Genomic DNA, 25325 nt, shown 5'->3' on the forward strand with positions numbered 1-25325 from the left:
AAACTTAGCTACACGTCTTAATTCAAAGGCATTTTATATTATATTACAACTACCTGCTGGATAATACTGGCTACAGAAGAAATAACTTTCTTTAGGACATCTGTATTCCTGTTCTTCTGAACAACAATAATCAGTTTGCAATGTTTAGGGTATAAGCTATAGCTATGCAAAAGAGGTTTTTCTGAACTAAAAAATCAAGTCAATCTTTTACAAGATACATGTAGAACAACAATAACTTAAAAGTCAGTAATTTTCAGATTCAAAACCAGATTCCTGGGTTGCTACAAGTCCTTGAATTATACTGCTGAATATTAGTTTTAGTTTAAAACAATAGGCCAAGGAAAGTAATAGACTTTTCACATCCTTTTTATTTTTTTAAATTAATCTCACTATTTTTATTGTTCTGCTTGTACCTTAACTATGGCATAATGGATTTGCTACTTCAAAAGCTGGTAGAGCCAGTAACCCCAGTGTTATCTGCAGATGGTTTGAGGTACTTTTTATACTTGAAAGCATTTTCTTGTTTTCTACTGTTTGCTCTGAAAACACAGGCTCTAAATGGCCAAAGAAAACACATTTTGGGGATCCCTGGGTGGCGCAGCAGTTTGGCGCCTGCCTTTGGCCCAGGGCGCAATCCTGGAGACCCGGGATCGAATCCCACATCGGGCTCCCGGTGCATGGAGCCTGCTTCTCCCTCTGCCTGTGTCTCTCTGCCTCTCTCTCTCTCTCACTGTGTGCCTATCATAAATAAATAAAATTAAATTAAAAAAAAAAAAAAAGAAAACACATTTTGTCTCATCATTCAGGAAAACTTCAAGGCATGCGTACAACAGTGTAGACAGGATGAAATGCAAGCAAGACAGTTCCAACTAGAGGCCTGGCCCTTCTGGCAGAGCACTTGGCGGTTCCTCCTCAGAAATCCCCATTTCTAATCTTTTCTGACAGCACAGTAGTCCTGACCCCCAAGGCTCTCCTTTGTGGCACCATCCTCTGTGGCTGTTGATTGCCCTTGGCCCCCCTCCCAGCCAGTCCCTCATACCACAGGACACCCCAGCCAAACACTCTTCTGCAGGAGCACAGAACAGATCCAGAGTCTGTTAAAGTTTAATATAGACATAATCCAGTACATACTTTCCTTTTTTCACTTAGCAATGTATCTTGGAGGTCACACCGTATTAAATGATATAAAACTGCCTCCTTTTAAGTGGTTATATTCAAAAGAATGTGAAAAAACTATTTTTATAAAGTGTTTGGAATACAGCATCTAAGATAAAAAAGGCTTAGGAGCTAAGATATATAGAAAACTGTATGATTTGGAGATAGGTAGCCTAGAGAAAAGATTTACTAATAGAATTATAATAGTTACGTTCAATCATTTACTTAAAGCATTCTTGAACTTCATGATATTAAGATAGTTCTCTTCAATAAAACCGCTGGTCCTGAAGCCAGTTCTAGGGTTTAATTTTGGTATAATACCTAAGGAAAATCAAGGTGATAATATCTTGAGGCCAAGTGAATGCAAGTGACAGTGAATCCCTGTGGGCCCTGATGTGAGAAATCATACATAGGCTTTGAATGAAGACTATAGTCAGACCTTGGAAAAGGTAGCATGCAGAAAGATCTTGTAAATAAATTAGTGTCTGGCACACTTTCTCTCAAGAGTTGATTTATAACACCCAATCTGTACCCCAACAGTTGTCCTACATGGTAGGGATTCCATCTCTTTCATCTAGTGAATTACTGGCCAGACATAATAACAATCATCTGTCATAAGATGGCCTCATGAAGTTCTATGCAATTCCAAACTCAGTGATACCAGTCTCGTTGAATAAAAAGCCAATTACTTTTTGGCAGCAAACTTAAGGAAATTGCCTAATTAGAGGAACAAAAAGAAAAGGGAATGAAAAAGAATGAAGATAGCTTAAGGAACTTATAGTACATCCTCAAATGGATCAAAATGTGCACCACAGAGGTCCTAGCAGGAGAAAGAATAAGAGAAAGGGGCAGAAATTTTTTTCAAAGAAATGATGACTGAAAACATCCCCAAACTGGGGAAAGAAACAGACATGCAGATCCAGGAAGCCTAAAGAGTTCTAAAAAAGATGAATCCATTGAAGCACAATGCAGAATTTTCTAGGAAAACAAAAGCTGAAGGAATTCATCAATACTAGATCAATCTTACAAGAAATATTAAAGGAAGGATGCCTGGGTGGGTCAGCGGTTGAGCATCTGCTTTTGGCTCAGGCATCCTGGAGTCCCTGGATCAAGTCCCACATCAGGCTCCCTGCATGGAGCCTGCTCCTTCCTCTGCCTGTGTCTCTGCTTCTCTGTATGTGTGTCTTTCATGAATAAATAAATAAAATCTTTAAAAGAAAATTAAAGCTAATTCCTAAACCTGAGATGCCTGGCTGGCTCAGTCAATAGAGCATGTGGCTCTTGATCTTCATCATGAGTCTGAGCCTCATGTTTGGTGTAGAGATTAATTAAGTAAATAATTTTTTTAAAAGGTAATTCCTGAACCAAAAGACACCAATATCAGAAAAACACATAAACATGTAAAACTCACTGGTGAAGGTAAAATGTATATTTAATTTCAGAATACTCTAATTTTGTAATGGTGGTGTGTAAATAACTTCTAACTCTAGCATGAAGATTCAAAAAAAAAGTATTAAAAAGAACTACAAAACAAAGGATTATATGGGAAGAGAGGAAAAAATAAAGTAAGATGAAATCAGAGAGGGAGACAAACCATAAGAGACTCTAAATCATAAGAAACAAATTGAGGTTTGCTGGAAGGGAGGAGATGGGGGGATGGAGTAAACTGGGTGATGGGCATTAAGGAACCAAGTGATGTAATGAGCACTGGGTATTATGTAAGGCTGATGAATCACTAAATTCTACCTCCGAAACTAGTAATACATTATATGTTAAGTAACTGAATTTAAATGTAAAAAAATAAGTGTTTCAGAAAAATAAAAAAAAAGAACTACAATAACCTGTTAATGGATAAACAATGTAAAAAGATAAAAATTGTGATATTAAAAACTAAAATATTGGGGATGAATAAATGTAGAGCTTTATATACATTAGAAGTTAAACTATTAGCAACTTAAAATACACTGTTATAAAATGTTTTCTGTAAGCCCCATGATAATCAGAAAGCAATTACCTAACTAGATACACAAAAGGTGAAAAGAAAAAAAACGAAGCACACTGCTATAGAAAATGATCAAATTACAAAGGAAGGGAATAAGAGAAAAAGAAAAGGATAAAGGAATTACAAACACTCAGAGAACAATTAAAAAGGGATGCCTGGGTGGCTCAGTAGTTGAGCATCTGCCTTCAGCTCAGGGAATGATCCCAGGGTCCTGGGATAGAGTCTGCATTGGGCTCCCCACAGGGAGCTTGCTTCTCCCTCTGCCTATGTCTCTGCCTCTCTCTCTGTGTGTCTCTCATGAATAAATAAGTAAAATCTTTAAAAAAAATTTAACAAAATGGCAATAATTAATGTCAATAATTACTTTAAATGTAATGGATTAAATTCTGCAAAGAACAGAATGGCAAAACAAAACAAAACAACAAAAAACAAAACCCAACTATTTATTGCATACAAGAGGCTGGCTTCACAGAGTGGGGGGTGCCTGAATGGCTTAGATGGTTAAGCATCTGCCTTTGGCTCAGGTCATGTTCCCAGAGTCCTGGGATCAACCCTCGCATCAGACTCCTTGCTCAGTGGGGAGGCTGCTTCTCCCTCTCCCTCTGCCTACCATTCTCCCTGTTTGTGCTCTCTGTCAGATAAATAGATAAAATCTTTAAAAAAAACAAAACAAGAGGCTCACTTCGGGTTTTGGGAGACACACAAGCTGAGACAAAGTTGATGGGAAAAGATATTTCATGAAAATCGAAGCCAAAGAAAGCAGGAATAGCTATACTACCAAACAAAATACAATTTAAGCCAAAGACCATTACAAGAGACAAAGAAAAGAATAATATAACATGGGATCCCTGGGTGGCGCAGCAGTTTGGCGCCTGCCTTTGGCCCAGGGCGCGATCCTGGAGACCCGGGATCGAATCCCACGTCGGGCTCCCGGTGCATGGAGCTTGCTTCTCCCTCTGCCTGTGTCTCTGCCTCTCTCTCTCTCTCTCTCTCTGTGACTATCATAAATAAATAAAAATTTAAAAAAAAATAACATAACAATGAAAGGTAAATTCATAAATAGAATATAACATTTCTAACTAGTTACGTATGGGACATGGAGAACCTAAATATATATAGCAAATGTGACAGAAGGGAAATACACACAGCAATACAATAACAGTAGGGGATTTGAATACCCCACTTTGAACAATAGACCATCCTGAGAGAAAATAAATGAGGAAACACTGGACTTAAAACTGTTAGACAAAATGAATTTTTAAAAAGATATTTACAGAACATTCCATTCAATTGCAGCAGAATACATATTATTCTCAAGCACACATGGAACATTCTCCAGAAGACACCATGTGTTAGGCCACAAGTCATAATAAATTTAAGAAGACTGAAATCATAATGAGCATATTTTCTGACCATAAGGCTATGTAACTAAAAAATCAATTACTAGAAGAATACTGCAAAATTTTAAAATGCATGAAGATTAAACATGTTCCTGAAAAACCAATGGGTCAACAAAGAAATGAAAAGAAAAATTTTAAAATATCATGAAACAAAGAAAAATGGAAACACAGCATATCAAATCTTACAGAATATAGCAAAAATCATTTCTAAGAGGGAAATTCATAGCAATAAACACCTATATTTAAAAAATAAAGATCTCAAATAAACAATTTACCTTACATTTCAAGGAACTAGAAAAAGAACAAATTAAGCTCACAGCAAAAAGTAGGAGATAATAAACAAAGTGGAATAGGGTGCCTGGACGGTTCAGTTGGTTAAGTTTCTGCCTTTGGCTCAGGTCATGATCCTAGGGTCCTGGGATCAAACTCTGAGGTAGGCTCCCCGCTCAGCAGGGAGTCTAGTTCTCCCTCAACCCCTCCTCCAACTCATGCTCTCTTGCACTCTCTCTCTCAAATAAATAAAAATAAAAATTTAAAAATCAAGAAAAAGATGAGTGTGGAAGAAAATTAAATAGGGAATAAAAGACAATAGAAAAGACCAATGATAATAAGAGCTAGTTTTTTTTGAAAAGATAAAATAGATGTTTGGCTAGATTCATCAAGAAAGAAAAGGAGTATTAACTCCTTACTCAATATACGGTTTGGAAATAACTTTCTGTAGGTTATCCTTTCATTTAGTTGATGAGTTCCTTTGTCGTGCAGAAGCTTTTTCATTTGATAGAGTCCCATTTGTTGATTTTTCCTTGTTGCTTGTGTTTTTGATATCATAACCAAAAAGATCATTGGAAGATGAAAGATAAGTAGTGCTTCCACTATGTGTCCTTCTACAAGTTTCCTTCTAAGGAAAGGTCTATAAGCTTGATTGTTTTAGGTCTTACGTTAAAGAATTTAATTCCTTCGGGTTAATTCTGGTGAATGATTTCAATAAGGGTTCAATTTCATTTTCTGAATGTGCTTATAGTTTTCCAACACCATTTGTTGAAGAGACTGTCCTTTGACCATAGAGTATTCCTGGCTCCCTTGTCAAATATTAATTGACTGCATAGGTGGTGGTTTATTTCTGGGATCTCCATTCTGTGTCACTGGTCAATTTTTATGCAGAATACACTGTTTTAATATCGCTATGTAGTTTGATATCAGGAAGTGGGATGCTTCCAGCTTAGCTCTTTTTTCTCAGGTTCTTTTGCAGTTCCATAGAAATTTTAGGATTCCTTTCCTGTTAAAAATGTGAATAGAATTTTTACAGGTATTGTATTGAATGTACATACAGATGGCTTTGGGTAGTAAAAACATTTAAATGTCATTTATTGTTCTAATCCATGAACCCGGGATATCTTTTCATTTGCATGTGTCTTATATTTCTTTCATCAAAGACTTGTAGTTTTCATTGTATAAATGTTTCATTACCTTGGTTAAATTTATTCCTGTGTATTTTGTTGTTCTTGATGCTACTGTGAATAGAATAATTATCTTTATTTCTTTTTCAGATAATTCATTGTTAGTGTATAAAAACAATCATTTTTTTTGGTATGTTGATTTTATATCCTGCAACTTAGCTAATTTGTTGATCAGTTCCAACAGCTTTTTGATTGAGTCTTTGGGATTATCGTTATATATGATCATATGATCGGCAGATAATAACAATCATCCTTCTTTCTTTCCTATTTGATGCCTTATACTTCTTTGTCTTTCCGAACTGCTCTAGGTGGAACTTCCAGTACTATGTAGTAAAAGTGTTTAGAGTGGGCATCCTTGTCTTCTTTCTCATTACAGAGGAAAAGATTTCAACCTTCCTGTGTTCAGTATGATGTTAGCTGTAGGTTTGTTATATAGTGCCTTTCTTAAGTTGAAGTATGTTTCTTCTATACCCAATTCATTCAGGTCTTTAGCACACAAAAAAAGATGTTGTATTTTGTCAAATTCAAGGAATTCATACAATAAAAAAAAATCTGATTTTAAAGTGGGCAGATGATCTGAATAGATATTTTTTTCAAAGAAGATATACAGATGACCAACAGGTTCAGCAAAAAGTGCTCAACACCATTAATCAGGAAAATGAAAATCAGAACCAGAATGAGGTATCACTTCACACTTATCAGAATAGCTAAAATTAACAATAGAAGAAACAAGTGTTTACGAGGATGTGGACAAAAAGGTACCTTTGTGCACTGATGGTAGGAATGCAAACTGGTGCACCCACTATGGAAAACAGTATGGAGATTCCTCAAAAACTTAAAAACAGAACTGCCATATGATCCAGTAATTCCACTACTGAGTATTTACCCAAAGAAACAAAAACACTAATTTGAAAAGATATATACCCCTATTTATTGCAGCATTATTTGCAAAAGCCAAAATATGGAAGGAACCCAGGTGTCCATTAATAGACAAAAAGGTAAAAAGGAGGTAGTATATAACATGGATGGTTCTAGAGGGTAAAATGTTAAATGAAAATAAGTCAGAAAAAGACAAACACCATATGATTTCGCTTATGTGTGGAATATAAGAAACAAAAAACTAGCAAAGGAAATAAAGACAAAAACCAGACATTTAGGGAATCCCTAGGTGGCTCAGCAGTTTAGCGCCTGCCTTCAGCCCAGGGTGTGATCCTGGAGACCCAGGATCGAGTCCCACATCAGGCTCCCTGCATGAAGCCTGCTTCTCCCTCTACCTATGTCTCTGCCTCTCTCTCTCTCTGTCTCTCTCTCTCTCTGGGTGGGTCTTTCATGAATAAATAAATACAATCTTAAAAAAAACAAACAAACAGATATTTAGGACACCTGGGTAGCTCAGATGGTTAAGTGTCTGAGTCTTGATCTCAGCTCAGGTCTCAATCTCGTGAGGTTAAGCCCCACATTGGGCTCCATACCGGGTGAGGAGTCTACTTTAAAAATCAACCAAACAAAAAATTCAGACTCTTAAGTATAAAGAACTGGTGGTTACCAAAGAGGAAGGGAATGGGGAGATGGGTTAAACAAGCGATGGGGATTAAGGACTGCAAGTGTGATGATGATAACTGGATGATATATGGAACTGTTGAATCACTATACTGTATACCTGAAATCAGTATAACACTGTATGTTAATTAGGTGGAATTAAAAACTTTAAAAGCCAAAAGAAAAAAAAAGCGAAAACGAAAACAAAAAATCCTACAAAAACCAATTCAATTTAATGGGCAGACTGAATTAAAAAGCCATTTTTCCAAGGAAGACATCCAAATGATCAATGGACACGTAAAAAGGTGCTTGGTGCTCAACATCACTAATCATCAGGAAAATGTAAATCAGGTCAGCCCTGGTGGCTCAGCGGTTTAGCGCCGCCTGCAGCCTGGGATGTGATCCTGGAGATCTCGGATCGAGTCCCATGTCAGGCTTCCTGTATGGAGCCTGCTTCTCCCTGTGCCTGTGTCTCTGTCCCTCTCCCCCTCTGTCTCTATGAATAAATAAAATCTTAAAAAAAAAAAAAGGAAAATGTAAATCAAAACCACAAGGAAATAGAACCTCACACCTGTTAGATAGTTAGGATCAAAAAGAGAAAAGATGGGTGCCTGGGTGGTTCAGTTGATTGGGCCTCTGACTCTTGGTTTCAGCTCAGGTCATGATCTCAGGGTTGTGAGATCGAGTCCTGCATCAGGCTTCATATCCAGTGGGGAGTCTGCCTGAAGATTTTCTCCCTCTGTGCACATGCACACACACATACTCTCTCTCTCTCAAATAAATAAATACATTGGGATCCCCAGGTGGCTCAGCGGTTTGGCGCCTGCCTTCGGCCCAGGGCATGGTCCTGGAGTCCCGGGATCAAGTCCTGTATCCGGCTCCTTGCATGGAGCCTGCTTCTCCTGCTGCCTGTGTCTCTGCCTCTCTCTCTCTGTCTCTCATGAATAAATAAATAAAATCTTTAAAAATAAATAAATAAATACATACATACATACATCTTTAAAAAAAAAAAAAAGCTTAAAAAAAAGAGAGAGAAAAGAGGACCAGTCGGGTGGCTCAGTGTGTTAAGTATCTGCCTTCAGTTCAAGTCATGATCCTGGGGTCCTAAAACTGAGTCCCATGTTGGGGTCCCTGCCCACCCACCCTCTCAGTGCCCCCTCCCCAATAAATAAATACAATATTTAACTAAAAGGGGGTAAAAAAAAAGAGAGTAAAGATAACAAGTGTAGGTGAGGATATGGAGAAAAGGGATCCTTTTTGCACTGTTGGTGGAAATGTAAATTGGTTCAGCGTCTATGGAAAGTAGTATGGAAGTTCCTTAAGACATTAAAAATAGAACTACCACATCTTCCAGAAATCTCACTTTTGGGTATATATTCAAAGAAAATAAAATCAATATCTTGAAGAAATACCTGTACTCCCATGTTCATTACAGCATTATTCACAATAGCCAAGATATGGAAACAACTAATACGTGTCATGGAATCTCTCAGGACTCCAAAACAAAATTTTTTTTAAGATTTTATTTATTTATTTGAGAGAGAGAGAGAGATCATGAGCAGGGGAGAAGGGCAGAGGGAAAAGCAGACATCCCAGAGCAGGGAGCTTGATGTGGAACTGGATCATGTCCTGAGTCAAAGGCAGACTAACTGACTGAGCCACCCAGGTGTCCCAAAACAAATTTTGAAAAAAAAGAACAAAGTTGGAGGACTACATCCTGATTTAAAACATACTACAAAACTAGTCATCAAAAGAACATATAGACCATTGTAATAGAATATAGAGCTAGAAATAAACCCTCACATACCTGGTCAATGATTTTTGACAAGGGAGCCACAACCATTTAATGGAAAAAGAATAGTTTTTTCAACAAACAGTGCTGGGAATATTGGTATCCACATGCCAAAGAATGAAGCTGAACCCTTATCTAACTCCATATTAAGAAATTAACTTGAGGGGTGCCTGGGTAGCTCAGTTGGTTAAGCAAGCGTCCAACTTGTGATTTCAGCTCAGGTCGTGATCTCATGGATTATGGTACTAATCCCGGCGACTGTCTCTGCGCTCAGTGTGGAGTCTGCTTGTTCTTCTCTCTTCCCCATACCCCTCCCTTCCTACTCTCATGTGCTGACCTGCTCTCTCTCTCTAAAATAAATAAATAAATCTTTAAAACAAATTAACTTGAATTGGATCAAAGACCAAAATAGAAGACCTAAAACTATATTACTTATGGAAGAAAACATAGATGGAAATCTTCACATTAGATTTGGCAATGATTTCTTGGGTATGACACTGGAGGCACAAGGAACAAAGAAAAAAAAAGACAAAGTGCATTTCATGAAATTTTAAAAATTGTGTGCATCAAAAGATAATGTCAATAGAGTAAAAAGGCAATTATATAATGAGATGAAATAATTGCACATGATATATCTGTTATGGAGTTAACAAATAGATCATATGGAAAACTCATAAAACTTAATAATTAAAAAAATACAATAACAGAGTTAAAAAACTGGCAAAGGATGTGAACAAATATTTCTCCAAGGAAGAAATATGACTGACTACTAGGCACATGCAAAGTTGTTCAACATCACACTGATCATTACAGAAATGCAAATGAAAACTATACTGAGATATCACTTCACATCTGTTAGGATGGCTAATATAAGGATAGAACATAGCAAGCACTGGCAAAGATATGAAAAAAGTAGAACCCTTGCTGGTGGAAATGTAAAATGGTATATTACTGTGAAAAACAGTATGGAGGTTCCATAAGAAAATTAAAAATAGGATTAGCATATGATCTAGCAATTTCACTTCTGGGTACATACCCAAAAGAACAGAAAGCAAGGTCTTCAATAGATATTTGTTTACCTATGATCACAGTATCATTTTTCACAACAGCTACAATGTGGAAGCAACTCAAGTATCCATTAGAGGATAAGTGCAAGTACAAAATGTGGTATATACATACCCTGGAATATCCCTCAAAAATAAGGAAATTCCAACATATGCTAAAACATGATGAACCCTGAAGACATTACACAAAGTACAATAAGCCAAACACAAAAATACAAAAACTGTATGATTCCACTTGTATGAGGTTCTTTTAATATTCAAATTCAGAGAGAAAGCAGAATGGTGGTTGCTAGGGGCTGGGGGAAGGGGTAGTAAAGAGTTATTTAATGGGTACAGATTTTCAGTTTTATAACATGCAAACAATTATGGAAATGATAGGTGGTGACACTCTGTGATTAAATGTATACTTTAAAGATGGTTAACATGATAAATGTGATGTTTTAACTACTTTACCACCACACACACACACACATACAAAAAAAAAAAAAGAGGGGAAGAAAAGGAAGAGACCCCAGGAAAGTAGGGGAAGAACTAATGAAAAAAATATAAAAGAACAGTTACAAGATAAACAGTACAGATTGTGAGATCCAAGATACATTTAAGAAGAGTTCCAAGAGAAAAGAAATGGCCATGAAGCAATACTGAAGCAGTGTGTAAGACTTTTTTAGAATTCAGGACTTGATGTGCTAGAGGAGACAATAAAATTAAAAATTAAAAAATTAAAAATAACTCAAATGAAACAAGATAGAAGAATATAAATATTAAATAAAAGAGAGAAGTATGTACAATGATAGTATAACATAAACTGAGTGATAGGACTGTCCTAACTCTCTGCACCTGAGAATTTTTTTTAAATTAAAAATAAAACACACAAAAGAACCATGCTATGCATAGCATTAATAAATTACAAATTAAAGACAATAGTCTACCTCCGACAAAGAGAAAAAAATAGGATTTGGGAAAGTATATATAGCAACGTACTTTATATATTCATTTTGTTTCTTTAAAAAAAAACTGAAGTGGGGCACATAGGTGGCTCAGTGGTTGAACATCTGCCTTTGGTTCAGGTTGTGATCCTGGGGTCCTGGAATCAAGTTCCGCATCAAGGTCCCCACAGGGAGCCTGCCTCTCCCTCTACCTATGTCTCTGCCTCTATGTGTCTCTCATGAATAAATAAAATCTTTAAAGAAAAAAAACTGAAGCAAATATAGTCAAATGTTAAAACCTGACAAAAATCAATGTCATATACATGTATGTTCATTATAGTAGTCTATTTTTTTCTTTCTGAATATTTGAAATATTACACAAAAATCAAGACAACATAAAAGGACAAAGCCAAAGAGTTTAAGTGCGAGGTGAGGATGTCAAAGATAGCCTGTAGAGATTGGAGCAGCTTGGTATAGCAGGGAAAGAATGAAAGGCAAAAACCAAGCAAACAAAAAAACCCAAAAGCCAAACCAAAACAAACCAAAAAAAAAAACAAAAAACAAAAAACACAAGAGAAAACAACACATGCTAAAAAATGCAATTTATTATTTTATTAAAGATGGAAAGATCCTTAACATGTCTATGTATACTATATAATCAGTGAAAAAGCAAAGAGCAACTGAGGAAATTGGACAGAGGAAAAAATAAGTGTTGAAACAGGTTATTGGGAAACAGGATAACATGTGGAACAATTATCCTTGAATAGAAAAAACACCGGTCTTCTACTGAGACTTTAATGAAAGAAGAATGATTTCAGAAATAGGTTAGAAAGGTTTTATAGCCATGGGAGTTACAAATTAAGTAAATTACACTTATCAGGCTTTCATTTCTTTCTGGGAAGTATGATATATAGTCACTGCTAAGCAGGAAACAGGAGAAGAAAATGGAAAGTTCAAAAATAAATGCTTATTTGGGCAATTTTATCTCTATTTTGTAAAATGGAAAGTTTGACTAAAAATGAAAGTGCTGGTACCAGATAAACTGAAATTTTACTCAAAATCACTCAGGGCAAAAGATTAAATAAATGTATCATTGTGGAAATACCAGGATAGTTGACAATTAACTTGTAATATATAGTTTTTGTTCAAATTTACCTCAACTAGAAATGGAATTAAGAAATAAAAAGACATATTTAATAACTTGATCCAAACAAAAAAATGATCCAAATTTCTCAAAGGAACTCTTCTTGCAAATATACACCATACGAACACACAACACAGAAATAACTCAAATTATCATGTTGCAATTAGCTACATTTTAGCAAATGAAGTCAATTCCCTAAACTTGAACATTAACCTGCAAAATGTCTAAGAAATTCATCCTTTTGACTTTTCATCACTCATGTCTCCTGAATTCAAATGCTCATCATAATAAGCATTACTACACTGGAATTGAAATTTTTCTGAGGCAGACTTCTATAAAAAGCAGATTGTATTAAAGATATAAAATGTTGAGGTCATTCAAAGTTTCTATTATCATCAAAATTAGTTGAATTTTTTGAAAATATTTGTATATTTCCGAAGAGATGTTATTCTGCCTTTACAACTTGGCATCATAAATCAGTTGTACCAAAGATTCAAAATACCCAAGAACATCTAGCATCAGAAAGGTCTGGAAAGCAAGAATCAACTAAAGTAGTTGCATTAAAAGAGGGAAGAAAATATATGCAAATCCTGATTACCAATCTAGATCTTCACTAGCTCCATTAACTTCACATTTCAAGAGTACATTTGCCTTAGAACATGATAGAAAATAGCAGAGAGGTGGTATCTGCAAAGAGAATATGAATCATCTGAAATAAATGATAAAAGAGACCCAAGCAAAAAAAAAGAAAAGAAAAAAAAAAGAGACCCAACCACATTATTCTAATTTAGAATTAAAAACAGTTCTGATTAATTTATAAGATTGTGTTCCATACTTTTCTGTCTCTGAATCCAGAACGTTTCTTCTTTTTCTCTTCCTGATGAGGCTCAAGACAAACACCTGCAGCCTTTTTTTCATGGTTACCAACTTCCCCTTCATCTTTATTCTTCCCTTTATCACCAAGTTCATTCTTTAGGTTGTTTACAGATGGTGGAGATTCTGCAAGGGCCCTGGATATTAAAAAAAAAAAAATTGCATTATTCAAGAAATAAGATTTTCATATAGTTTAGTAGAAGTAACAGCAATGATAATTTGTGAAAACTTCTACATGAAGAGGTTCCTCAAAAAGTTAAAAATAGAACTATCATATAATCCAAGCAATCCCATTTCTGGTTATATCCGAAAGAATTGAAAGTAGAGTCATGAAGAGATTTTTGTGCATTCATATTAACAGCAGCATTACTCACAACAGCTAAAATGTTTGAAGCAACTGAGATGTCCACCGATAAATGAGTGAATAAAGATAATGTGGTATATACATACAATAGAATAATATTCAGCCTTAAAAATAAAGGATCTGATACTAAAAGCACAGGCAACAAAAGAAAAAAAGAGACAAGCAGGATTACACAAAACTAAAGAGCTTCAGGACAACTAAAGAAACAATAAAATAAAAGAGCAACCTATGGAAAGGGAGAAAATATTTGCAAACCATATATTTAACAAAGGGCTAATATTCAAAACACATAGAGAAAAAAAAAACACATAGAGAACTCCTCTAACATTATGGCAAAACAAACAAACAAAACTCAAATAACCTGATTTTAAAATGGGCAAAAGAAGTGAACAAACATTTCTCAAAAAATACAAAAATAGCCAACATATATATGAAAATATGCTCAACATCAGTAATCATCAGGGAAAGGCAAACTAAAACTGCCATGGGATATCACCTTACATCTGGTAGGACAGCTTTAATTTAAAAAAAAAAAAAAAAAGATTACAAGTGTTGGTGAGGATGTGGAGAAAAGGGATCCCCGGTACACTGGTGGTGGAAATGTAAATTGAAACAGCCACCTTGGAAAACAGGATGGAAGATCCTCAAAAAAACTAACAACAGAAGTGCAATATGATTCAGCAATCCCACTTTAGATATATCCAAAGGAACTGAAATCAGGATCTCAAGGAGATATCTATATTCCCATGTCCACTGCAGCATTATTCACCATGGCCAAGACAGGGAAACAACGTAAATGCCTATCAGTCAACAAATAATTAAAATGTGTGTGGCACAGAAATACACTTGCATGCAAAATGGAATACTCTTCAGCATTAGAAAAAGGCAGGAAATCTTGCCATTATGACAACACAGATGAACCTATGCTAAGTGAAATAAGCCAGACAAAGAGAACAAGTACCCAGAGGCAGACACTCAACCTCTGAGCCACCTAGGTGTCCCAATCTTACGGTTTTTATTCTGTTTCTTGTTGATGTGATGTATCATGTTGATTTGCTAATATTGAAGTATCCTTGCATACTAGGAATAAATTCTGCTGATCTTGGTGAATGAGTTTTTCAATGATTGTTGGATGCGGTTTGCTAATATTTTGTTGAGGATTTCTGTGTCTATGTTCATTGATATATAAAAATCTGTTGCATTTCTGTACACTAATAATAAAGTAGCAGAAAAAGAAATTAAGGAAACGATCCCATTTACCACTGCAGCAAACATAATAAAAAACACCTAGAAATAAATTTAACCAATGAGGTCAAAGATCTGTACTTTGAAAAATATAAAACAGTGATGAAAGAAACTGAATGTGAAACAAACAAATGGAAAGACAGTCCATATTCATGGATGGGGAGAACAAATATTGCTAAAATGTCCATACATCCCAGGACAATCTACAGATTTAATGCAATCCCTATCAAAATACCAACAGTATTTTTCCCAGAACTTGAACAAATAATTCCAAAATCTGTATGAAACCACAAAACATCCCAAATAGCCAGAGCAATCTTGAAAAAGAAGAGAACTGGAGTTATTTATCCTAATCCCAGATTTCAAGATACATTACAGGACCACTAGGCACCTGGGAAGCTCACTCAGTTAAGTGTCCAACTCTTTCCCCCCCATTCCTACCCCCAAATTGAACTCTTGATCTCATCTCAATCTTGATCTCAGGGTCATGAGTTCAAGCCTCATGTGGGACTCCATAGTAAGAAAAAAAGACATACTACAAAGTTGTAGTAATCAAAACACTATGGTCCTGACACAAAAACAGACACATATATCAACAGAACAAAGATCCCAGAAATAAACCCATAATTATATGGCCAATTAATTTACAACAGAGGAAAGAATATGCAATGGGAAAAAGTCTTTTCAACAAAAGGTGTTGGGAAAACAAGACAGCTCCATGGAAAAGAATGAAACCAAAGTACTTACACTATACAAAAAAATAAACTCCAAATGGATCAGAGACCTAAATGTGAGACCTGTAGCAAAAGTTTCTAGATATGGAAGAAACCCAACTGTCCATCAATAGATGAATGGATAAAGAAGATGTGGTGTATACACATACAATGGAATATTCCTCCGCAATACAAAAGAATGAAATCTTGCCATTTACAACAATATGGATCAATCTAGAGGGTATAAAGGGTAAAATGCTAAATAAAATAAATCAGTCAGAAAAAGACAAATGCCATATTATTTCACTCATATGGGGAATTTAAGAAACAAAACAAATGAACAAAAGAAAAAAAAAAGACTCTTAAATACAAAGAACAAACTAATGGTTGCCAGAGGGGAGTGGGCAGATGAGTAACATGAGATAAAGGGGATTAAGAGTATACTTATTGTGATGAGCACTGAGTGTATGTGCTGTTGAAGTGAGCACAATGTGATGAGCACTGAGTAACATATAGAATTGTTGAATCACTATATTGTACACATGAAACTAATGTGTATGTAAACACTGTACATAAATTATACTGGAATAATAATTAAAACTTTAAAAAAAAGGGAGAAAGATTGGACACTATTCTTCCAATCATCCAGAGTTCCCAACCCAGTGCCTTATACAGAGAAAGCAGGCAATGTGGCTATGGCTGATTATGGAACAAAAATGGAAATCCTTATCTATATTGACCAGAAAGGGATTGGAAAAATATATGCTGGGATTAAAGTACAATATGAGAAAATTCTTAATGCATTCCTTTTACGTAACTATTTAAAGAATATAAAAACCAATAGTTATTTCACTTACTTATAAATAGTATTTTATGCATGTTAACAAAGGCAAAATAGTATTTGAATTTATAAGTAAGAAAAATAACTTTTTAAAAAGGTTAAATCCTAAAAATAAACAATTTTTAAAAAATATTTTATTTATTTATTCATGAGAGACACAGAGAGATGGCAGAGACATAAGCAGAGGGAGAAGCGGGCTCCTTGCAGGGAGCCCACTACAGGACTCAATCCCAGAACGCCAGGACCACGCCCTGAGACAAAGGCAGACGCCCAACCGCTGATCCACCCAGGTATCCCAAAATAAACAAATTTTTTAAAAGCAACAAGAAACTAACTCACTATAGGTTTTCCCACCTGGTTCAAAATCAATCTTTTGACCACAGTTCAAATTTCCTTTTAACCTTGACCCCAAGTGATCAAGGCTGGATCATTTCCCTGTTTTATTTCCTTCTGAAGAGTTTGTGGAATCAAATGATGATGGGCTGATAAAGTGAAGACCTAAAGTATTTATTCACAAAGAAAAGATTTCTTCATTCAAATGCTGTGGGAGCTACACTAGTTGCTAAGATAAATATAGTAAGACTGTCTCTGTCATCAAGAAAGTCACAGTAAATAGGGAAAACAGATAAGCCAACTGATAAAGAATATATAAGGACAAAGAATAGGTTCAGGAAAAGCCTCCTGGAAAGAGTGACTCTAACCTGATTTCTCAAAAACCTTAGGTTCTAAAAAAGAAAATCTATAGACATTCAATATCATTTGGTATACCAGAAACCCTCCTAACCACACTGCTTTATTCAGTCCAATTAATTGAATGGCATTCATAATTTCTTCTGAAAAACATACAGGCTGATATCCCGTGATACTCTGAATGCTGCTTATATGTAGTAGGCAGGTTACACCCTATTATACCCCTGCAACTTTTAACATCTTAAGAATTGCACACTTCCAAGAGTCATTTTGTCTTTTCCCTATTTTATTCCTGATAGTTGACTCCACTGTGGTAATGATATAATAATACAGTGATTTAAACATTATAGAACCGATGACATATAATGATGTACAGAAAGAAGACTTCTATTTTCAACCCCAATGGAGTAACTACACTTAGATTTGCCTTCCTAGAGTGGGGAAAAATACAGAAAATCTAACAAAATATATAAAACATTTTAAGATACTGAACAATAGACAGCAACTATCTGAAAAAAAAGTAGGTCTATAGTTGTCCTGAAGTTCTACTTGGAGACATTTTCCAGATCAGGAACAGGATCCCAAGCAATATAAGAGTGACCATGCTAAGTTGAGGCCATAGTTTGGAGAGGCTGAGGTGACTGGAATTGGTGGGCAAAAGGACCAGAGAGGAGGAAATACACAAAGAAAAAGTTCCATGAACCTAATGGAGCCTCCCTTGTTAATATTAAACAGTACACTCTTAGGATTAAAGTATCCAATATTAGACAAGAAACAATTACCAAAGAGCTATAGGTCAAATAATTTCTAGCATTCACAAGCAGGAAGTGTTCAAGCTGTGACAAATCACTGAACACTCAAGGCATTTAGTAAACACAACAGATGGGTCCTGTCTTATTAGTAGGGCTGACTTAGCCCTAGAGCAAAGGATACTCTATCTAAACCATGCTGGGGGAAAAAAAAAAGTTTAAAAACAAGTTCCAGCTGATCAAATAGATTCTCCAATAAGTTAACTACCTGTCAGTACAAAAATCAATATACTTTTAAAGGAAAAAAAAAATCCAGACACTCAAAAAGTTAACCTACACAATGAAAAATATGTAATAAAGTCATGGATGGATGTCAGCAAGATGGCGGAATAGGAAGTCCCAGGTTTTGTCTACCACAGAAACACTGATTTAGCAACAATGTACAGATCAAAGTACCTTTAGGAGATTCCCAAAATCTGGTTAAGCAGCAGTAATGCACCAGGAAAACATGATGCCAAAAAATGACACATGGAAATGGGTAAGAGAAGCAATTTCACTCTACCCATGTCAGTCCCTCCCCCAAGCAGTCACAGCTCAGTACCAGGAGAGGATGCTCCAGCTCACAGTTTCTCACTCCAGGGAGGAATGAGAATGGAAGGGTGTTCAACATTCCAGCTATTCAGAGGGCTACTCAAGGGACTGGTTTCTGTTCACCTCACTTGGAGTGCTGATGGAAGATAGCATTTTTGCATTCCTGAGGGTAGATAAGAAAAAAGAAAAGTGGGAGGTGATTTGCACAGCTTAGAGTTGCAGAGTTGGCACAGCTTAGCACAATTAGGGGAAGGGACAAAACAAGTCTTCTCCCTCAGGAGGGAGGGAAGAAAGTGGAAGGTGTGCCTGGCATTCTAGTTTTTTTAGAAGACTGCCTGAAATACTGGCATGCACCTCGCCTGACCTGGGGTGGTAATGGGGAGCTGGCCAACTTTGGATGCCTGGCGGCTGATGAGAGGAGTAGGTGGCTGGCTGCTAAGCACAGAGAACTTGCAGTGCTGCAGATAAACACCAGAGGGAGCAAGATCTCAAAAGCTCTTGAATAAGAAACCTGCAAAAGCTTCTCCAACTGAGAAACTGCCCACGCAGACCCAGAGGAGCTGTATCCTTTCCCAAAAGTTTTAGAGGCACCATAATCTGTAACTGGGGTGATTGCTGAGGGTCTTCCTCTGTATGAAGCTAATCTATAAAAATCAAGATATGTGGTTGATTCTTCAAAAATGTGAATCTTAACACAAAGTTGCAAGATGCGTGAAGAAACAGAAATGTGGCCCAGAGGAGCAATATAAATCTCTGGAAACTGAACCTAAAGAAATAGAGATATTTATTACTTGAAAAAGAATTCAAAATATCCAAAATAAAGATCCTCTCTAAGCTCAAGAAAACACTGCATTAAAAAATTACTATCCAGAGAGATAAAAAAAGCAAATTCTGGAGCTGATGAGTGCAATTACAGAATCGAAAAATTCACTAGGGTGGCTCAAAAGCAGACTCAATCAAGCAGAAGATAAACTCAAAGGTAAACTCAAAGACAGATCATTTGATATTATCCAGTCAGAGGAACAAAACACAAAAGAAGCCTAAGAGACTTACAGAATAAGGTCAAGAAAACCAATGCATACATGAAGGAGAAGGAAGAGAAAGAAAGAGGTTAAAAAAAAGTTCACTGAAAGAAAATATGGCAAAAAAAAACCTTGAACACCTGAAAACTCAGATTTGGGAAAGTTAATGGACTTCCAGACGGAAGAAGCTCAACAGACTTCTAAGATGAGGAACCCAAAGAAATGCACAGCAAGACACATTATAATCAAATTGCCAAAAAGTCAAAGACTAAGGGAGAATTTTTAAATTAGCAGGGGAAAAGTGACTCATCATGTACAAGGGGATCCCATAAAACTCTGAGACCTTATAGGCCATAAAGAAATAGGATGAAATATGGAAAGTGCTGAAAGAAAAAACTGCCAACCAAAGGTACTATATCTGGTAAAACTGTCCTCTAGAAATCAAGGAGAAAGAAAGATGTTCCCAGATAAACAATGCTAAGGAAGTTCATACTACCAAACCTGCATTACAAAAAAAAAAAAAATGCTAGAGGAAGTTCTTCAAGTTGAAATATATTATACTGCAACATGAAAGCATATAAAGTATAAATCTCATCAATGAAGGCAAATACATGGACAAATACAGAATACTGTTGTCCTATAATGATGTGTAAATCTCTTTAAATTCTACAAAAGAAATTCAAAAATCAAACATTAAAAAAGCCTTAATCATAAAAAATGTTAATGGATACACAATATAAAAGATGTAACTTGTGACATCAGTACCATAAAGAGAAAGGAAGGAATAAAATTACAGAATATTTTTATGTGGCTGAAGTTAACTTGTTTTGTGCTTTTTCAAAATAACACATTTTGAGAAGAAAAAAAAAAGTAACATCATTTGTTATTTGACCCTCCTTTTATACTGGCCATCAACTAGAACAGTCAGCAATTAGTGATGGTCTTTTCCACAAGATCTTCGCAAGTTTTACAGATTCATATTAATAATTACGATAATTAGTTTTCTTTATCCTTATCTGAAAGTATATTTTGCATTAAAGTACATTATCAAAGCAGTTTTTTATTAAGATATAACTAATGATAATTTTGTAAGTTTAAGGCATACAATGTATTGATTTGATACTTATCTGTATCAATCTGCCACCACTGTATTAGCTAAAACCTCCATTACATCACATAATTATAATTTTTGAGTGAGAACATTTAAGATTTAGTCTATTAGCAATTTTCAAGTATACAATACTGTATTAACTGTAATCACAACACTATGTATTAGACCCCAGAACATATATTCTGACTGCAGGCTGTATTCTGACCAACACCTCCCCAACTCCCCAACTCCCCAACCACCAGCCTCTGGAAATCACTGTCTTAATGACTGTTGCTATCAGTTCAGGTTTTTGAAATTTCACATATAAGTGATACCATACAATAGTATATTTATTTCTGTGTCTGATTTATCTCAGTAGCAGAATGCCTTCAAGGTCCATCAATGTAGATGTAAATGGCAGGATTTCCTTCTTTCCAAAGCTGAATAATATTTGTGAGTGTGTGTGTGTGTAGCAAATCTTCTTTACACATTCATCTCTTGAAGGACAGTTAGGTTGTCTCCGTATCTTCACTTTTGTGAATAACACTGAATTAAACATGGGAGTCCAGATATCACTTCAAGATCCTGTTCTCATTTCCTTGGGAATGGTGGATTATATGGTATTCTATTTTTAGAATATTTTCTATTTTCAGGTTCCTGAAAAACCTCCATGTTGTTTTCCAAAGTGGTTAAGTCAGTTTACATTCCTGATAGTGCACAAGGATTCCTATTTCTAGACATCTATACCAAAATTGTTATGCCTTATTTTGAGACTAACCATTCTCATAGGTATGAAGTGATATCTTTTTACGGTTTTGATTTGCATTTCCCTGATGATTAGTGATGTTGAGCACCTTTTCATGCGCCTGTTTGGCCATCTGGATGTCTACTTTAGAAAAACATCTATTCAGGTCCTCTGTTCATTTTTTAATTAGATCATCTGTTTTTACACTTTTGAGCTGTAAGCTTTATATATTTTGGATATTAATCTCTTAACTGACATATGCTCTGCAAATATTTTTTCCCATCCATAGGTTGCCTTTTTGTTTTATTTCCTTTGCTGTGCACAAGCTTTTTTTTTTTTTTTTAAAGATTTGATTTATTTATTCATGAGAGACACTGAGAGGTAGAGACACAGGCAGAGGGAGAAGCAGGCTCCATGCAGGGAGCCCGACATGGGACTCGATCCCAGGTCTCCAGGATCACAGCCTGGACTGAAGGTGGTGCTAAACTGCTGAGCCACCAGGGCTGCCCTGTGCACAAGCTTTTTAACTTAATGTAGTCCCACTTGCTGATTTTGCTTTTGTCGCTTGTCCTTTTGTTATCCAAAAAATAGTTCCAAAACCAATGTCAAGAAGCTTTTCCACTAAGTTTCCTTTACTTCCCCCCTCCAAGTGTGTACTTTGGGGTCTTATGTTAAAGCATTTAATCCATTTGAATTATTTTTTGTGAATAGGGTAAGATAGGGATCCAATTTCATTCTTCTGCACTTGTTATCCAGCTTTCCCAATAATATTTACTGAAATGACTGTTATCTTACCATCTTACTATTCTTGGCTCCCTGTCAATATTAAGTGACCACATATGTAGTTTATTTCTGGGATCTCTAGTCTGTTCTATTGATCTACGTGTGTTTTTAAGCCAGTATCATACTGTTTTCATAAATATATATTTGGCCTATAGTTTGAAATCAGGAAGTGGGATGCCTCTAGCTTTGCTCTTCTTTCTCAGGATGGCTTTGGCTATGCATTCATGGTCTTTTGTGTATCCGTTATAGGTTTATAGTAATGTAACTATGAGGTTCATATATAACACCTATGTATATAGCAGTCTATTTTAAGTTGCTTGTTGTTTAAGTTGCAATACATTCTAGGAGCTCTCTCAACAATGTAGGCTGCATGCACCCTCTTATTGTGACTGGGTTGCAACTGCTATGGGTGCATTGGTGGATGAGGCTGATCCCAGCCTGCCAGGCTTAGAGGCCAGTCTGCAGCTGCTATGAGTGTTTATAGTGAGTGGGGTCAGCACCTGGTGTAGCTGGCTGTGAGGCTTAGCTGCACTGCTATGGGTATGCTCATGGGGCAGGGCTGCCTCCAACTCAACTCTCCCAAGGAGTTGCTTTGGAGGGGCACTGGTCCTGAATGAGACTGCTCATCAGGCGAGGCTGGGTAGGAGTTGCTTTGGAGGAGAACATGACAGGTCAGTCCACAGGGAAATGCCGTGGCAGGGCAAATAGCATGAGCAATGGAGATGGAGATGGTCAGAACTGGTGCCTTCATCGGGCCAGGTAGGCTGAAGGAAGGCAAAAGAAATGGTAGCTGCTAGCAGTTCCATTCCTGGAGAAAGTTCCCAGAACCTTTCCTTTCTGGCACAAGCCTTAAAATTAGTGAATAAATCCTCATATATGGCCCAGATGCTTTTCAAACTGCTTCCAATATGCTGGGTCTGAATGAGTGGGACTGTCGATGGGCCTTTTAAGAGCACAGTTTTGGTTTCCTATGGCCCTCCACCTCTCCTAGAGTTAAGCCCTGATGATTTTCAAGCCAGAAAAAATGGGGGCTTGTCTTTCTAGGGTAGGGGTGGTATAGGGAGTGCCCAGTGCAGGGCTTGAATCCCTTGCTCCTCAGGAAGGACCTCCACACCTATTATAGGCCTTCTGTGAATCACTGGCAATTCCATTTCACACTGCTGGTTTTTTTCTGAGTCTCAGTGCAAGCAAGACTGCACATGAGCCCTCTAAGAAGGGAATCTCAGTTTCCTATTGAATTTTTAGATTCCTGGATATCAAACCTATTGATTTTGCAAGTCAAAGATCCTCAGGCTTATCTCTCCAGTGCAGATCCCAGGTATCAGAGGACCCAATGTGGGGCACCAATCCCTCATTCCTCCAGGAGAAGCATTGCCTAGTGAATGTTGCCACTCTTGGGCTCTTGGGGTAAGTTTTTTTTTTTTTTTTTTTGGTGGGACTGTGTTTCTGCCTCTCCTTCCCAGCTTGGTGTGGTCCTTATATTCTCTATTGTGAAAAGCAGTACCTATAGTTTTCAGATCTTTTGCAGAGGGAAGTTATCCATATACAGCCATAGATTTGGTAGGTCTGATGTAGGAGGACAGTTCAGGATTTTCCTATGCTGCCATCTTTCCAGATCCTCCAATTAACAATGTTTTCTAAATGGTACTTCTATTTTCTTTTAATTTTACTTTTAAGTAATTTCTACATCCAATGTGAGGCTTGAACTCACAACACTGAGATCAAGAGATGTTTGCTCTACTGACTGAGCCAGCCAGGGACCCTTCTAAATGATCCTTCTAGAGACTGAAAATACAATTTCAAAATCTTCTTAAACAATCACTAGAGAGAAAACAGCAGATAAGGTCCTGCAGAAAAAGAGATCAGTGACCATGAAGAGACAAGAATAAAAAAAAAACCTTCCAAAACTGAAGCCCAGAGAGAAAGAAGGTTATATAAAATATAAGCAAAATCCTGATGATATGTAGGATAATATCACATGGTCTAGTACACATGTGAATGAAGTCCCAGAAAACATGTGTATGTGAGGGAATGCGGCAGAAATGGGGACAGAAAAATTTAATGAAGAAATAATGGGCAAAATTTTTCAAATTTTATAAAAATTTTAATTTCATAGTCTAAGGAAATCAATAAACTTTAAACAGAATAAACACAAAGTAAATAGCACTAAAACACATTATAATCAAATTGTTGAAAACAAGTGATAAAAAAATCATAAAACAAGGGCACCTGGGTAGCTCAGTCAGTTCTGTCAAACTCTTGGTTTTGGCTCAGGTGGTGATCTCAGAGTCATGGGATTGAGCCCTACATTAGGCTCCATGCTGGGTGTGGAGCCTGCTCAAGATTCTCTCTCCTTCTTCCTCTGCCTCTCCCCCCGCCCCTTTCTTAAAAAAATGGGTCATAAAACTAAGCCAAGGATAAAGATATAGTTCATACATAAGAACAAAGATAAGAATTACTATTGACTTTTCAAAAAATATCTGAAGACATGATCCAGCAATGTTACTTCTAGTTATATACCCACAAGAAGTGAAAGCAGGGACTGCAAGAGATATTTGTGCAATAATGTTCATAGCAGTATTATTCACAATACTCAAAAAGTGGAAATAACCCAATTATTCATTGGTAGATAAATGGATAAACAAAATGGTATATATACACGCAATGAAAAATTATTCAGCCTTTAAAAGGAAGGAAATTCTGACACATGATACAACATGGATGAACCTTGAAATTACTATGCTAAATTAAATAGGCAAACACAAGAAGACAAATATTGTATAATCCTATTTTTAGAGGTACTAGAATAGTCAAATTCATAAAGTGAGAAACCAGAATACCCAAAGATGGGGGGAAAGGTGACTGGGGAATTACTGTTTAATGGGTCCAGAGTTTTAGTTTGAAATGATGAAAAAATTCTAGAGATGGTTGGTGGTGATGGTCACACAATACTGTGAATGTAGTTAATGTTAATGAACTTAAAAATAGTTAAAAGAGTAAATTTGATGCTACATATACTTTACCACATACACAAATACACAAAAAAAGAATACAATGAAGATACCATACTGAAAAGCAAGACAAAAACAAAACAAAATCAAAGCTAAAGACAACAGAATGACAGCTTGCTAGAAAGAAAA

General features: G+C 36.2%; 2 protein-coding genes across 6 annotated transcripts in view; both read right to left on the reverse strand.

Annotated features, from left to right (window-relative positions):
• Positions 1–25325, reverse strand: part of MICU1 (mitochondrial calcium uptake 1) — a 247048-nt gene that overhangs the window by 159912 nt on the left and 61811 nt on the right. For all 5 annotated transcript variants that reach the window (XM_026004302.2, XM_072754993.1, XM_072754994.1 and 2 more), the window contains one exon: positions 13315–13489. In XM_026004302.2, coding sequence (XP_025860087.2) covers positions 13315–13489 — 175 coding nt within the window. The remainder of the gene's footprint in view (positions 1–13314; positions 13490–25325) is intronic.
• On the reverse strand, positions 377–8977 carry FAM220A (family with sequence similarity 220 member A). Its single transcript, XM_072755135.1, has 3 exons — positions 8966–8977; positions 871–1094; positions 377–559 (listed from the first exon to the last, which is right to left on the reverse strand). Exons 1-3 carry the CDS (start codon positions 8975–8977, stop codon positions 415–417), a joined length of 381 nt encoding a protein of 126 aa, XP_072611236.1. The 3' UTR covers positions 377–414.

This window comes from Vulpes vulpes, chromosome 4 (assembly GCF_048418805.1).
Source record: "Vulpes vulpes isolate BD-2025 chromosome 4, VulVul3, whole genome shotgun sequence".
NCBI lineage: Eukaryota > Metazoa > Chordata > Mammalia > Carnivora > Canidae > Vulpes > Vulpes vulpes.